At 46.4% G+C, this 14,808-nt stretch overlaps 2 protein-coding genes across 2 annotated transcripts in view; both read left to right on the top strand.

Moving 5' to 3' along the window:
- The first annotated feature begins 860 nt into the window (after nucleotides 1-860).
- Nucleotides 861-2,956, top strand: LOC132763831 (lysophosphatidic acid receptor 1-A-like). The gene has a single exon (XM_060757665.2). The coding sequence runs from the start codon at nucleotides 1,667-1,669 to the stop codon at nucleotides 2,630-2,632; it is 966 nt and encodes a 321-aa protein (XP_060613648.2). The 5' UTR covers nucleotides 861-1,666; the 3' UTR covers nucleotides 2,633-2,956.
- Nucleotides 2,957-8,023: 5,067 nt separating this feature from the next.
- SYNRG (synergin gamma) overlaps nucleotides 8,024-14,808 on the top strand; it is a 50,233-nt gene continuing 43,448 nt past the window's right edge. Inside the window, exons 1-5 of the mRNA XM_060757002.2 lie at nucleotides 8,024-8,174; nucleotides 11,919-11,947; nucleotides 12,047-12,165; nucleotides 13,695-13,825; nucleotides 13,920-14,025. Of these exons, the coding sequence (XP_060612985.2) occupies nucleotides 8,068-8,174; nucleotides 11,919-11,947; nucleotides 12,047-12,165; nucleotides 13,695-13,825; nucleotides 13,920-14,025 (492 nt within the window). The 5' untranslated portion in view covers nucleotides 8,024-8,067. The remainder of the gene's footprint in view (nucleotides 8,175-11,918; nucleotides 11,948-12,046; nucleotides 12,166-13,694; nucleotides 13,826-13,919; nucleotides 14,026-14,808) is intronic.

The following is a 14,808-nucleotide window of genomic DNA, read 5'->3' as shown; positions in this document are numbered from 1 at the left end:
AGCGTGTTGGATGGCTTTTGCTCCATGGGTCATCCTAGCAACCTCCAGGTTTGGGGCTGATAACTCCACTGCTATGATGCACGAGGATTAATGTTTAACCCGCAGTTTGGGTAGCGTTGTCGAAACGGTTGTCGAAACAGGAATGGGATGGTTGGGCCTTCCTGCTGGAACATCAAACTCAGCTCAGCGCCCCTGGGATCGGAAGAGTGAAAATTGGTGGTATGTCTTTGGAAGGCAAGGCAAGCGTTACATGAGCGAGAGTGGAGAACCCTTGAGCACTTTGGCAACCCATCAAAGCTGTGGTTTAGAGGGTCTTCTGAAGAAACAGGATCTCCTTGGGCAAGTTCTGGACTTACTTAAGAAGCCGACCACTGGGCTCATGTAAACACCAAGCTTTCTGTTGGACTCAAGGTTCCAGCCTTTCAGTGTTGACTCATGACTCTGGGTCAGACCTTCAGCTCTGACCTTCTACTGAGACTCCTGATTCTGCCTTTAGCTTGGATTCCTGGACCTGACCATCTGCTGGGACTCCTGATTCTGCCTTTAGCTTGGATTCCTGGACCTGACCTTCTGCTGGGACTCCTGATTCTGCCTTTAGCTTGGATTCCTGGGCCCGACCTTCAGCAGGGACTTCTGATTTTGCCTTTAGCTTGGATGCCCAAACCTGACCTTCCGCTGGGACTCCTGATTCTACTTGGATACCTGGACCTGACCTTCTGCTGGGAATCCTGAATCTGCCTTTAGCTTGGATTCCTGGACCTGACTTTCAGCCAGGATTTGTGATTCTGCCTTTAGCTTGGATTCCTGGACCTGACCTTCAGCCGGGACTCCTGATTCTGCCTTTAGCTTGGATTACCTGACCTTCAGCCAAGACTCCTGAACCTGACCTTCAGCCGGGACTTCTGATTCTGCCTTTAGCTTGGATTCCTGGACCTGACCTTCAGCCGGGACTCCAGATTCTGCTTTTAGCTTGGATTCCTGGACCTGACCTTCAGCCAAGACTCCTGAACCTGACCTTCAGCCGGGACTCCCGATTCTGCTTTTAGCTTGGATTACTGGACCTGACCTTCAGCCAAGACTCCTGAACCTGACCTTCAGCCAGGACTCCTGATTCTGCCTTTAGCTTGGATTCCTGGACCTGACCTTCGGCCGGGACTTCTGATTCTGCCTTTAGCTTGGATTCCTGGACCTGACCTTCAGCCGGGACTCCTGATTCTGCCTTTAGCTTGGATTCCTGGACCTGACCTTCAGCCAAGACTCCTGAACCTGACCTTCATCCAGGACTCCTGATTCTGCCTTTAGCTTGGATTCCTGGACCTTGACCTTCGGCCGGGACTTCTGACTCTGCCTTTAGCTTGGATTCCTGGACCTGACCTTCAGCCGGGACTCCCGATTCTGCCTTTAGCTTGGATTTCTGGGCCTGACCTTCAGCCGGGACTCCTGATTCTGCCTTTAGCTTGGATTCCTGAACCTGACCTTCTGCCGGGACTCCAAGTACAGACCTTCCACTTTGACTCCCAATCCTGAGTCCTGGATCCAACCTTCAGCTCCAACTCCCAAGTTCAGACCTTCACAGTTGACTCTTGACTTTGACTTTCTATTGGACCCTTGTCACCCTCCTTCTGGCTCTCTACCTTCCCTCTGTCTTCTGCACTTCATCTCCATCATGACCAGAAACCAGAATTGCCACAACCAGACGGCTCATATCTGGACCAGGGAGCTGGTGCTTTCTTTGGGCATCCCCCACATCATCATGACCATCATTTCTGTGGTCTTCAACTCCGCTGTCATCTTGTCCGTTGTGTGCGCCAAGGATCTGCAGAAGCCCATCTTCCTCCTCTTCTGCAACCTGGCCTTCTCTGACCTCCTCTCCAGTGCCTCGGGCTTCTGGGTTGCCCTCTTCTTCATGCGCGACCCTCAGAGCACTGTGGTCGGCTCCCGCAAGATCCTCCGGCTCTATGCCTTCTACGCCGTGCCCATCCTTGCCACCATCTACAACTTGGTGGCCATTGGCATCGAGCGGTACTTGGCCCTGGCTGAGAAGAGGTGGACGAGGCGACGTATCACACGAAACCAGGTGTTAGGCATCGTGTTGGCGATCTGGTTGGTGGCCCTCTTCCTCGGCTTCATGCCCTTGATGGGGTGGAACTGCTTGGGCACGGACAACGTCTCAACCCTCTACAGTCCACTATGCATCAACTATCTTGCCTTCATCACTATCCCCCACAGCACCGTCTCCTTCATTATCCCATTCTTCACTTACTTGAGCATCATCCTATTCTTGAGGAAGCACAAGGTCTCCATGGGTGCGTTGGGTCAAGCCCGTTCGGTTGGCCGCCTCGCCGAGATCCAAGTGGCACGGACCAGCATCCTGATCTGGATCACGGCCTTGCTATCATACATGCCTTTCTTCGTGGCCGTGGTGCTCGACTTGGCCATGCCGCACTGCCCCACAGACCTCCCGCTGGGCATCTACATCTTCCGGAACCTGACTTCCACGATGATTGCCATCAATTCATTGGGGAACCCCATCATCTACACACTCAATGTGAAACGGTTGGGCCGCAGGATCAAGGCCTTGAAGCAGCCTTCCATCAATCGCATTGATGTTCAGGTTGTTGAGAAGATGTGAGCTCCCTCTGGACAATGACATCAGGCTCGTACGGAGCTGAAGCAAAAAATCTTGAAATATAGAAATACAGGAACAACCACCACTGAAATCAATGGCTATTACAGTGTTCCCTCGCTATTTCACGGTTCGCTTTTCACAGATTCACTGTTTTGCGGTTTTCCTTTTTTGCTACTCACTGGGCCAAGTCCTGGCTCTGCCACCGGGACGTGGCCTGGTGAGTAGCGAGCGAGCAAGGAGGGCGGGTGAGCGAGCGAGAGAGGGCTGGCCTCAAAGTCTGATGTGGCCACAGTGGTCCACGCTCTTGTTACATCCCGAATAGATTACTGCAATGCCCTCTACAGGGGTTGCCTTTGAAGACTGTTCAGAAACTCCAACTAGTCCAACGGACGACAGCTAGATTACTCACTGGAGCATCATACCGGGAGCACATCGCCCTCCTGTTATGTCAGCTCCACTGGCTGCTGGTCCAGTTCTGAGCACAATTCAAAGTGCTGGTCTTGACCTATAAAACCCTATACGGTTCTGGTCCAGCGTATCTGTCCGAATGTATCTCCTCCTACATCCCACCTCAGAGTTTAAGATCTTCTGGCGAGGCCCTACTCTTGGCCTCATCTCTGTCGCAAGTGTGCTTGGCAGGGAAGAGGGACAGGGCCTTCTCGGTGGTGGCTCCCCACCTGTGGAATTCACTCCCTGGTGAAATTAGGTCATCTTCATCCTTCCTCTCCTTTAGAAAGAAGTTAAAAACATGGATGTGAGACCAGGCCTTCAGGTAATCTTGCTGACAATCACAGTGACAATTATGACAATTGCTATGGAAATGGACTATGGACATGCATGATGGAGTCTCTAACTACAGATAAGGCCACCAGGCTGTTATTGAAACAGAAACAGGTTTTAATTAATTAATGTGATTTAATGTTTTAAATGTTTTATTGGATTTTATTATGTATTTTATTATGTGTGCATTGGAGGCATCGAATTGTTGCTGGCTGGAAGCCGCCCTGAGTCGTGTCGGGGTACAAATTCCTGAAATAAATAAATAAATAAATAAATAAATTCCAGGCTCCTGTGTCCCTACTTCACAGATTTTCACTTTTCGCGGGGGGTCTTGGAACGTAACCCCTGTGATAAGTACTCCAAGGGAAGGAAAATGGTCCAGATCCTTAGTCAGTTGGGTTCAATGTGCTCTCTTGATATGGGTGAACTATAACTCCTAAACTCGAAGGCCAATTCCCTCCAAACTAAATTACAAATTAAAAATTGGTCATTCTGAGTCTGTAGGCCAAGTTTGGTTGGTTGGGTGCACAGTAATCTCTGGATACAGGGGAACTATTCCCTCTTTTTTCTTTCCTCCCTTCCCAAAAAAATGAAAGAATGAAGCGCTGCAATTCCCGCTCTGGCCACAGGATGGCAGCAAATGATTGCCCATTGCAGCTGGGGAGTCCTATTGGCTTTAATATTTATTTATCGTTTCATCAGCAACCATACCATTGTATTACAATTCTAACAGAGCAAAACAAACACACAGATTGAAAAGAAAAAGATTTTGCAAATTTGGTAGTTGGTTAAATGTCCTTTGACCAGTATCTGGCCACTTGGAGTGCCTCTGTGTCCTCCATCGTGCATGTGGCTGGGCTCAGGGTGCATTGCAGCAGGTGGTCAGTGGTTTGTTCTTCTCCGCACTCGCATGTTGTGGATTCCACTTTGTGGCCCCATTTCTGAAGATTGGCTCTGCATCTCGTGGTGCCAGAGCGCAGTCTGTTCAGGGCCTTCCAAGTCGCCCAGTCTTCTGTGTGCCCAGGGGGGAAGTCTATCATCTGGTATCACCCATGGATTGAGGTACTGGGTTTGGGCCTGCCACTTTTGGACTCTTGCTTGCTGGGGTGTTCCAGCGAGTGTCTCTGTAGATCTAAGAAAACTATGTCTTGATTTGAGTCGTTGACGTGCTGGATGATACCCAAACGGGGATGAGCTGGAGATGTCTCTGCCTTGGTCCTTTCACTATTGGCTGCTACTTCCCGGCGGATGTCAGGTGGTGCAATACCGGCTAAGCAGTGTAATTTCTCCTGTGGTGTGGGGCGCAGACACCCCGTGATAATGCGGCATGTCTCATTAAGAGCCACATCTACTGTTTTAGTGTGGTGAGATGTGTTCCACACTGGGCATGCGTACTCAGCAGCAGAGTAGCATAGCGCAAGGGCAGATGTCTTCACTGTGTCTGGTTGTGATCCCCAGGTTGTGCCAGTCAGCTTTCGTATGATGTTGTTTCTAGCGCCCACTTTTTGCTTGATGTTCAGGCAGTGCTTCTTGTAGGTCAGAGCACGGTCCAAAGTGACTCCCAGGTATTTGGGTGTGTTGCAATGCTCCAGTGGGATTCCTTCTCAGGTAATCCTCAGAGCTCGGGATGCTTGTCTGTTCTTAAGGTGAAAGGCGCATGTCTGTGTTTTAGATGGATTAGGGATCAGTTGGTTTTCCCTGTAATAGGCAGTAAGAGCACCTAGAGCTTCGGAGAGCTTCTGTTCTACCATCTCAAAGCTCCCTGCTTGAGCAGTAATGGCACGATCATCAGCATAGATGAAACTCTCTGTCCCTTCTGGCAGTGGCTGGTCATTTGTGTAGATGTTGAACATGGATGGAGCAAGCATGCTCCTCTGAGGCAGGCCGTTCTTCTCTTTCCGCCATCTGCTTCTCTGGCCCTGGGACTCAACAAAAAAGCTCCTGTTTTGTAGCAGGTTTCCTATGAGGCGGGTGAGGTGGTCGTCCTTTGTGATATTATACATTTTTCTCAAGAGGAGGCAATGGTTCACAGTATCATAGGCTGCTGACAGGTCTATGAAGACAGCTCCTGTGATCTGCTGCCTTTCAAAGCCATCTTCTATGTGCTGAGTCAGGTTCAGCACTTGCGATGTGCAGCTTTTGCCTTTTCTGAAGCCATCTTGCTGTGGAATCAGACAGGGGTCTATTTTTTCCGCAATTCTATGCAAAATAAGTCTCTCCAGAACTTTGTAGAGGTGGCACAACAGGGAGATTGGTCTGTAGCTTTTTGGGTCATTACGGTCTTTGCCTGGCTTCAAGATGGCGATGACTCTTGCTTTCCTCCAGATTTTGGGGATCTGACAGGATGCAGTGCAGTTGTTCATCAGCTCCAGCAGCCAGCGCCTTGCTTTTGGACCAAAGTTCTTGATTTGTTCCATCCGTAGATCATCCAGGCCAGCTGCTTTGCCATTCTTACATTTGTTGAGAGCCATGTCCAATTCTGTAGATGTAAAAGGTTCATGAAGGTTGTTGAAGGGGCAGAATATCAAGGAGGTGCAATTCCCTTGGTGGCCAGGTGATGGCAGAAAATGATTGCCCATTGCAGCTGGGGAGTCCTATTGGCTTTAATGAAGAGGCAGAATATCAAGGAGGATGCAATTCCCTCTGTGTATACAAATATGCATATGCACATTTATATATACATATATATGTAGGTGTATACATGTATGCATGTGTACATATACACATATACACACATATATGTAGGTGTATATATGCATATAGAGGTAGGTATATACATATATGCATGTGTACACACACATATATACACATATATGTAGGTATCCCTCGTAGACCGAGGATGACGGTCCTCCAAGTGTAGTATCCTGGCAGTGGGTCCGTAGGTGACTGTGGAGCCCTATTCTTGATCTGCATGTTCTCCCACTGTGAGGGCATCGGTTTCCAGGTGGAAAGCGGTCCCGGTCGGGGTTGGCTTGACGCGCCTTCCTCTTGGCACGTTTCTTTCTTTTGCCCTCAATTCGTGCCTCTTCAAATTCTGCAGCACTGCTGGTCACAGCTGACCTCCAACTGGAGTGCTCAAGGGCCAGGGCTTCCCAGTTCTCAGTGTCTATGCCAGAGTTTTGAAGGTTGGCTTTGAGCCCATCTTTCAATCTCTTTTCCTGTCCTCCAACATTCCGCTTTCCGTTCTTGAGTTCAGAACAGAAGGGATATATGCATATAAATGTAGGTGTATACATGTATGTAGGAACCTCCAGTGGCGCAGTAGGTTAAAGCGCTGAGCTGCTGAGCTTGTTGACCAAAAGGTCGCAGGTTCGAATCCTGGGAGCGGCATGATCTCCCGCTGTTAGCCCCAGCTTCTGCCAACCTAGCAGTTTGAAAACATGCAAATGTGAGTAGATCAATAGGTACCTCTCTGGCCTGGAAGGTAAGGGTGCTCCATGCAGTCATGCCAGCCACATGACCTTTGAGGCGTCTATGGACAACGCCGGCTCTTTGGCTTAGAAATGGAGATGAGCACCAGAGTCCCAGAGTTGGACACCATTGGACTTCATGTCAGGGGAAACCTTCACCTTTACTATACATATATGCATGTGTACATATACACACATATATACACATATATGTAGGTATATATACACATAGATGTAGGTCTATACATGTATGCATGTGTACATATACACAGATATAGGTAGGTGTAAATATATATATATGTAGGTGTATACATATATGCATGTGTACATATACACATATAAACGCACATATATGTAGGTGTCTATATACATATATATGTAGTTGTATACATATATGCATGTGTACATATACACATATATGTAGGTGTCTATATACATATATATGTAGGTGTATACATATATGCATGTGTACATATATACATATATGTAGGTATATATACACATACATGTAGGTCTATACATGTATGCATGTGTATATATACAGAGATATAGGTAGGTGTAAATATATATATATATATATGTGTAGGTGTATACATATATGCACGTGTACATATACACACATATACACATATATGTAGGTGTCTATATACATATATATGCAGGTGTATACATGTATGAATATGTACATGTATACATATATGCATGTGTACATATACACATATACTCAAATTTATGTAGGTGCATACATATATGCATGTGTACACGTACACACATATATGTAGGTATTTATATGTAGACATATACACATACGTAAATATATATGAAAACGCATATATGCAGGTGTGTGTATACGTGCATATACATATGTGCATATGTACATATCGTATCCTATCCGATTTGTCCTCTATCCACTCCTTTGAGCTTCATGCAAATCTACCATTTTTCCAAAATATAAGACCTAAACATACAGAAATGTAGAGATGAGTGAAATTAACCTGAGCGGCTGTCAGGCATTGTGGGAACTGAAGTCCAACACGCCTGCTCTCCAGGCTCTCTGTGGGGCTCTTCCTGGTTGTTCAAACTCCAACTCCCAGAATCCTTTGGCGCGCCGGCGAATGGCGAGGCCTGCCGGGAGCTGAAGTCCAAGGCGCCTGAGAGGCCAGGCTGCTTTCGCCCCGCCCCTTTTCCCCGCTTCCGCTCAGGAGGCGAGGAGGCCGGAAGTGAGCGCGCTGACAGGAGCCGGGCAAGATGGCGCTGCGGCCGGGCCTGGGGGCTGGGCCCGGCGCTCCCTCCGCCGCCTCTCCTCCGGCGCCGGGCGGACCGGGAGGAGGAGGAAGGAGCCCCGGCCCGGGCAGGTCAGCAGGCCCAGGCGGGCAGGAGGGAGGCGGGAAGGGAGAGGCTTTGAAGGGAGGAGGCCTTGAAGGGAGAAGGCATTAGATGGAGAAGGCCTTGAAGGGAAGGGAGAAGGCCTCAACAGGAGAAAGCCTTGGAGGGAGAAGGTCTTGAAGGGAGAAAGCCTTGGAGGGAGAGGCTTTGAAGGGAAGGGAGAAGGCCTCGAAAGAAGAAGGTCTTGGAGAGAAAAGGCCTCGGAAGGAGAAAGTCTTGGAGAAGGCCTTGAAGGGGAGAGGCTTTGGAGGGAGAGGGTCTCAAAGGGAGGAGGCCTCGATGGGAAGGGAGAATAATAATAATAATATCGAACTGCAAAGATTCTGGCACAAACCAGTCAAGGTGGTCCCAGTGGTGACTGTCACACTGAGTGCAGTGCCTAAAGACCTTGGCCTGCACTTAAACACAATCGGCACTGACAAAATTATCATCTCTCCGAACGTATTCTCCCCTACGAACCATCAAGATTATTAAGATCATCTGGAGAGGCCCTGCTCTCGGTCCCACCAGCCTCGCAAGCGCACCTGGTGGGGACGAGGGACAGGGCCTTCTCGGTGGTGGCCCCGCGACTCTGGAACTCTCTCCCTCTGGAGGCCAAAACCGCCCCATCCATCCTAACATTTAGGAAACGGGTGAAGACGTGGCTGTGGAGTCAGGCCTTTGAGGAATGAGACAACACCATAGGACCCTGGATGGAAGCTGATGTAGATCCATCTTAATAGGACGACTGACCACTGTAGTTTTATATATAGTGTTTTTAAAGTTGTTTTTGTAATTGTGATATATGATATTTTAATGAGTGTATATGTTTTTTATGGCTGGAAACCGGGCTGAGTCCCTCAATGAGGTTGAGAAGCTCGGTATAGAAAACTGTGAAATAAATAATAAATAAATCTGCCAGCTGCAGAAGGCTACCTTACTGGGATCTGCACGCATTACTTGCCAATACATCACACAGTCCGACGTGTGATCCAATACAACAGCCAGCAGAGTGTCTGCTGTGGACTCATCTTGTTGTGTTTCAAATAATAATCATAATCATATATATATATATATATTGTCATGTCAGGAGCAACCGTTCCTGTTGTGAGAGAATTGGACGTCTGCAAGGACGTTGCCCAGGGGACGCCTGGATGATTTGTGATACTTTATCATCCTTGTGGGAGGCTTCTCTCATGTCCCCACATGAGGAGCTGGAGCTAACAGAGGGAGCTCATCCGCTTCTCCCCGGATTCGAACCTGCGACCTGTCAGTCTTCAGTCCTGCCAGCACAGTGCTTTAACCCACTGCACCACCGGGGGCTCCTAATAATAAAACTTTATTTATACTCCGCCACCATCTCCCCAACGGGCTAACATGAGGCCAATCCCAAAGAATTACAACAAATCAAAACAAAATACATACAGCAATTAATAACATCAAATGAAATATAAACAAAACAACTTAATACAAAATCAACATTTATTTATTTATTTACCGCATTTATATGCCGCCCTTCTCACCCCAAAGGGGACTTAGAGCGGCTTACAAAATATATTTTCACACAATATATTATATTATTAGTATAGAACAATATCAGTATTATATATTACTATATTGCACTATACTGTTATATTGTATAATACACAAAAATGAAATAAGAAAACAAAAATGAGAAGGCCTCGAAGGGAGAAGGCCTTGGATAACCCAGAGGGTTCTTCTTCCCACTGCTTCTTCTTCATCCTGGAAAGAAGTGACAAGCAGAGTGCCACAAGCAGGGTTCCTTCCTGGGCCCAGTCCTGCTCAGGATCTTCATTCATGACTGAGATCCATGGTTCTCAAACTGTGGGTCTCCAGATGGCTGGGATTTCTGGGAATTGTAGGTCAAAACACCTAGGGACCCACAGGTTGAGAACCACTGACTTAGATGAAGGGTTAGAAGGCAGGATCATCGAGTTTGCAGATGACACCAAATTGGGAGAGATAGCCAATAATCCAGAAGACAGGAGCAGGATTCAAAACTATCTTAACAGATTAGAGAGATGAATGGCCAAAACTAACACAATTAAGTTCAACAGGGACAAATGTAAGATACTCCACTTAGGCAGGAAAGAAAGGAAATGCAGAGATACAGAATGGAGGACGAGGCCTGGCTCGACAGCAGGACCTGTGGAAAAGATCTTGGAGTCCTTGTGAGGAGGAAGGGGAACAGGAGCCAAGAACATGATGCAGTGGCAAAAAAGCCAATGGGATTTTGGTCTGCATCAATAGGAGTCTAGTGCCTTGATCCAGGGATGTCATGCTCCCCATGATCTATTCTGCCTTGGTTAGACCGCACGGGAATACTGTGTCCAATTCTGGGCACCACAATTGAAAGGAGATGTTGACAAGCTGGAATGTGTCCAGAGGAAAGCGACTAAAAGGACCAAGGGTCTGGAGAACAAGCCTTATGAGGAGCGGCTTAAAGAGCTGGGCATATTTAGCCTGCAGAAGAGAAAACTGAGAGGAGACGTGATAGCCATGTATAAATAAGTGAGAGGAAGTCATAGGGAGGAGGGAGCAAGCTTATTTTCTGCTGCCCTGGGGATTAGGATACAATGGCTTCAAACTACAAGAAAGTAGATTCCATCTGAACATGAGGAAGAACTTCCTGATTGTGAGAGCCGTTCAGCAGTGGAACTCTCTGCCCCGGAGTGTGGTGGAGGCTCCTTCTTTGGAGGATTTTAAACAGAGGCTGGGTGGCCATCTGTCAGGGATGCTTTGAATGCAATTTTCCTGCTTCTTGGCAGAATGGGGTTGGACTGGATGGCCCATGAGGTCTCTTCCAACTCTAGGATTCTATTATTCTAAGGCCTTGAAGGGAGAAGACCTTGAAGGGAAGGGAGAAGGCCTTTTCTTTAACTTTGGCTATAATTAATAAGAATGGTTTTCCTCCCCTCTTCCTTTATTGATGCTTATAAATAAGTCACGGCTTTTCTAGAAAGCTTTGCATGTTTAATGGCTGGGCCTTTCTTCTCTCACTGCACGAAATGGTAACCGGAGTTGCCTGGCCTGGTTGCGCTTCACAACCAGTTGTGTGCTTGCCTCTTTCAAATAGGTGAGGAAGGTAAGCTTCCATGTTGAGTGAGCGTCAACGCGAACATAATTTCAGCAGGGTGATTTTAATGGACATGTAGATTTAAAGGCTTGAATGAAGGCATGTTAATCTCACTCTGGCATACTTTATGATTAATTCAAGAGTACACATTGCTGTTTTTGATCTGCTAGGTTGGCGGGGAGCTGGGCTGAACGTCAGGAGCTCACCCTGACACAGCTTCGAACTGTCAATCTTCCAGTTGGCAAGATTTACTGTAGCTGGTGATTAACCTACTGTGCTAAAGCTAACCCTCATCATTAAAACAGAGATTAAACACTATTAAAATACAATATACACACAGTTAAAATGCAGGTTAAATGCAGCTAGTTAAAATTGACAGGTTTGGCCTGCCAGAAGACATGGATATTCGGTTACATCTTAAATTCCGACAGCTGATTTAGCTGTTGAATCTTATTATTATTATTTATTATTTCTGGTATTTATAGCCCATCTCTTCTCTACCCCCGAAGGGGGACTCAGGACGACTTACATTGGCAGCAATTCTCTTCGATAGTCATTCCACAGCCTTAGCATTGGATATTAGCTCTGTTTCTCAAATTGTAAACTCATGGCTTTTTCCCCTCCTCTTCTTTTCCAGCTTCATGTTTCCTGGTCTTGGTCCTCAAGGTACGTAGAACAAGGCAGGCACAGTTGAACCTCCATTCCCCTCAACATACCTACTCTGCTTGGCGAGACTCCTAACCTTGTTTTGTTTTCTTGCTGCAGGGATGATCCCCATGCAACAGCAAGGCTTCCCTGTGGTTTCTGTCATGTCGCCCAACATGCAAGGCATGATGGGGATGAATTACGCAGCCCAGATGCCTCCCGGAACGATGGCCATGCAGGTTGGGAGTCACGAGAAAGTTGTATTGTCGAAGGCGTTCATGGCCAGAATCCCTGAGTTGTTGTGTGTTTTCCAGGCTGTCTGGCCATGTCCCAGAAGCATTCTCTCCTGACGTTTTGCCTGCATCTGTGACAGGCATTCTCCAAGGTTGTGAGGTCTGTTGGAAACTAGAAAGTCTACTGTATGGAGTCTACCATATACCATGCAGAAGTGGGCAAGTCTGCATAGGGGCTCCCAAACTCAGCATTCCCCAAACATGAATCAAGGAACATGAAAGGCACTGCTGACTAATAATAATAATAATAATAATAATAATTTTATACCCCGCTCTTCTCACCCCAATGGGACACTCTGGGCGGCTTATGGACCCTGGCATACAATGCCGCATTACACATCTAATAATAAACATGACATAATGATGATGATGATGATGATGATGATTATACTAAATTTATACTCTGCCCTTCTTACCACACATGGCTATTAGGGCTGGGTAACCACGGAAAAATTTGTTTCTAAACTCGATTTGTTTCCAGGGGGCGCTAGTGTTTCCAAATTCTAAATACTTCCGAAATTTTGAGATTTCGAAATTTACGAAATTTTGTATAATTACGAATCGATTCGTTAATGGCGGACGCGATTGCGCAATATGCTAAAAAAACCTCCAAATGGGACAAGGGGAACTTCTGGAGCTTCCCTCTCCCTCTGTTGTTGACTGTTGGTGTGATAATTTATTTTTTATCACTGATAAAACAAACAACAACTATAAAACTTGCACCAGACATACGGAAATAATTACGAAACAATTTCGAAACAATTTTGAACCAATTACGAAACAATACGAAATAAATTGGAAAAATTGTTTCGATTTTTAATTACTCCTCACACTATTCCTGCATGGCTCAATATCGGATCGGAAGCTAATTTAAATACGAATTAATAACGAATTACGAAATTAACGAACGAAACCGCCCAGCCCTAATGGCTATTAGTATTAAAAATACCCCTCAAAAATCATAACTGTAAATAAAGAACAGCACTCAAAAGCTGAGAATTCCAGACAAGAAACAATCAGGGCCAATGAATCACCTCCCAACAAAGGATTCCCCCGGGCAGTAAGAAGCCACACCTTGAAAACTGCTAGGCCATTAAAGGCTACTCAAGCTGGCCAATTGCTAGATTATTTGTTTGTTTACAGTATTCATATTCCACCCTTCTCACCCCGCAGGGGACTCGGGGCGGATCATAATGCACATATACATGGTAAACATTCAGTGCCATAGACACACAACATATATATACAGAGACAGAGGCTATTTAACTTTCCAGCTTCATGAGGGTATGCTTTTTGAATTTCGGCCACCGGGGGAGCTGTCGCTTCATCATTCACTTGTTTTCCTTTTTTTTTTTGTCATGTCAAGAGCGACTTGGCCACACACCCCGGAAAACACACAACAACCAAAGAGAAAATTGTTTCTTGTGCTCTTGAGGGAGACTGGCTTCTTGCTAAAGCCCTCCTTGTGTTTGCAGGGCGGCATGCCTTTGGGTCACCTGCCAGCAGCTGGAATGCAGTTCATGGGGCAGGCTCCCTTCCTAGGAATGCGCCCCACAGCCCCTCAGTACACCCCGGATATGCGGAAGCAGTTTGTGGAGGAGCAGCAGTAAGTGAGGCGTCTGAGACACTCCGGTGGTTGTTCAAAAAATATTTTATAGAATATTTAAAATCAGTATTTAAAACTTGACTACTTGTTGTAGGAAACGATTTGAACACCAGCAAAAGTTTTTGGAGGAGGAAAGGAAACGGCGGCAGTTTGAAGAGCAGAAGCAAAAGCTACGGCTATTAAGCAGCGTGAAACCAAAGGTATGTTACGTTTTTGTTGAACTCCTTTTGCATTTAATATTATGATACGCTTCTTCCAAGCACAGAAAAATGAAAGAATAAAAAGGCATCGAACATTAGAAGAGTCATAGCATGAATTATTGTGTTTCCCTGAAAATAGGGTTGGAAATTATATTAATTTTTGCTCCAAAAGATGCATTAGGGCATATTTTCGGGGAATGGCTTATGTTTTTTCATGTGTAACAATTTTCATTTATTCATGTAAAAAATATCTACATTTATTCATATACATTCATGTCATCTTCTTTTGGAATGTCATCCTTTTTTCTTTGTGTCAGGAGCAACTTGCGAAACTGCAAGTCGCTCCTGGTGTGAGAGAATTGGCCGCCTGCAAGGATTTTGCCCAGGGGCCGTCCGGATGTTTTACCATCCTGTAGAAGGCTTCTCTCATGTCCCCACATGGGAAGCTGGAGCTGACAGGTGGGAGCTCACCCCACTCCCTGGATTAGAATTGCCGGCCTTTCGGTCAGCAGTCCTGCCGGTACAAGGGTTCAACCCATTGCATCACCGGGGACTCCTGATATGCTGTCAATAGTATTATTTTTTTATTTATTTAAAACACTTCCATTTTGGGGAAGACGCGATGGGGCTGATTAACGTCAAGCACTTTCCCCCATCCTAAACTGAAAACCTACCTCACTGTTTATCCCTTTTGGGATCCCCTCAATTACGTATTTTCCATTCCTACCTCATCCAGGGTTTTATCATTTTACTTTGTCCATTCGGCTTGCCCATTCTGTTCAA

The sequence above is a fragment of the Anolis sagrei genome, chromosome 11 (assembly GCF_037176765.1).
Source record: "Anolis sagrei isolate rAnoSag1 chromosome 11, rAnoSag1.mat, whole genome shotgun sequence".
Classification (NCBI taxonomy): Eukaryota; Metazoa; Chordata; class Lepidosauria; order Squamata; family Dactyloidae; genus Anolis; species Anolis sagrei.
Note: the sequence above shows the minus strand (reverse complement) of the source record. Positions and strands in the feature narration are given on the sequence as shown.

Bases quoted from the DNA above. Each gene is read 5' to 3' on its own strand.
- LOC132763831 (XM_060757665.2), top strand. From the start codon at position 1,667: ATGACCAGAAACCAGAATTGCCACAACCAGACGGCTCATATCTGGACC.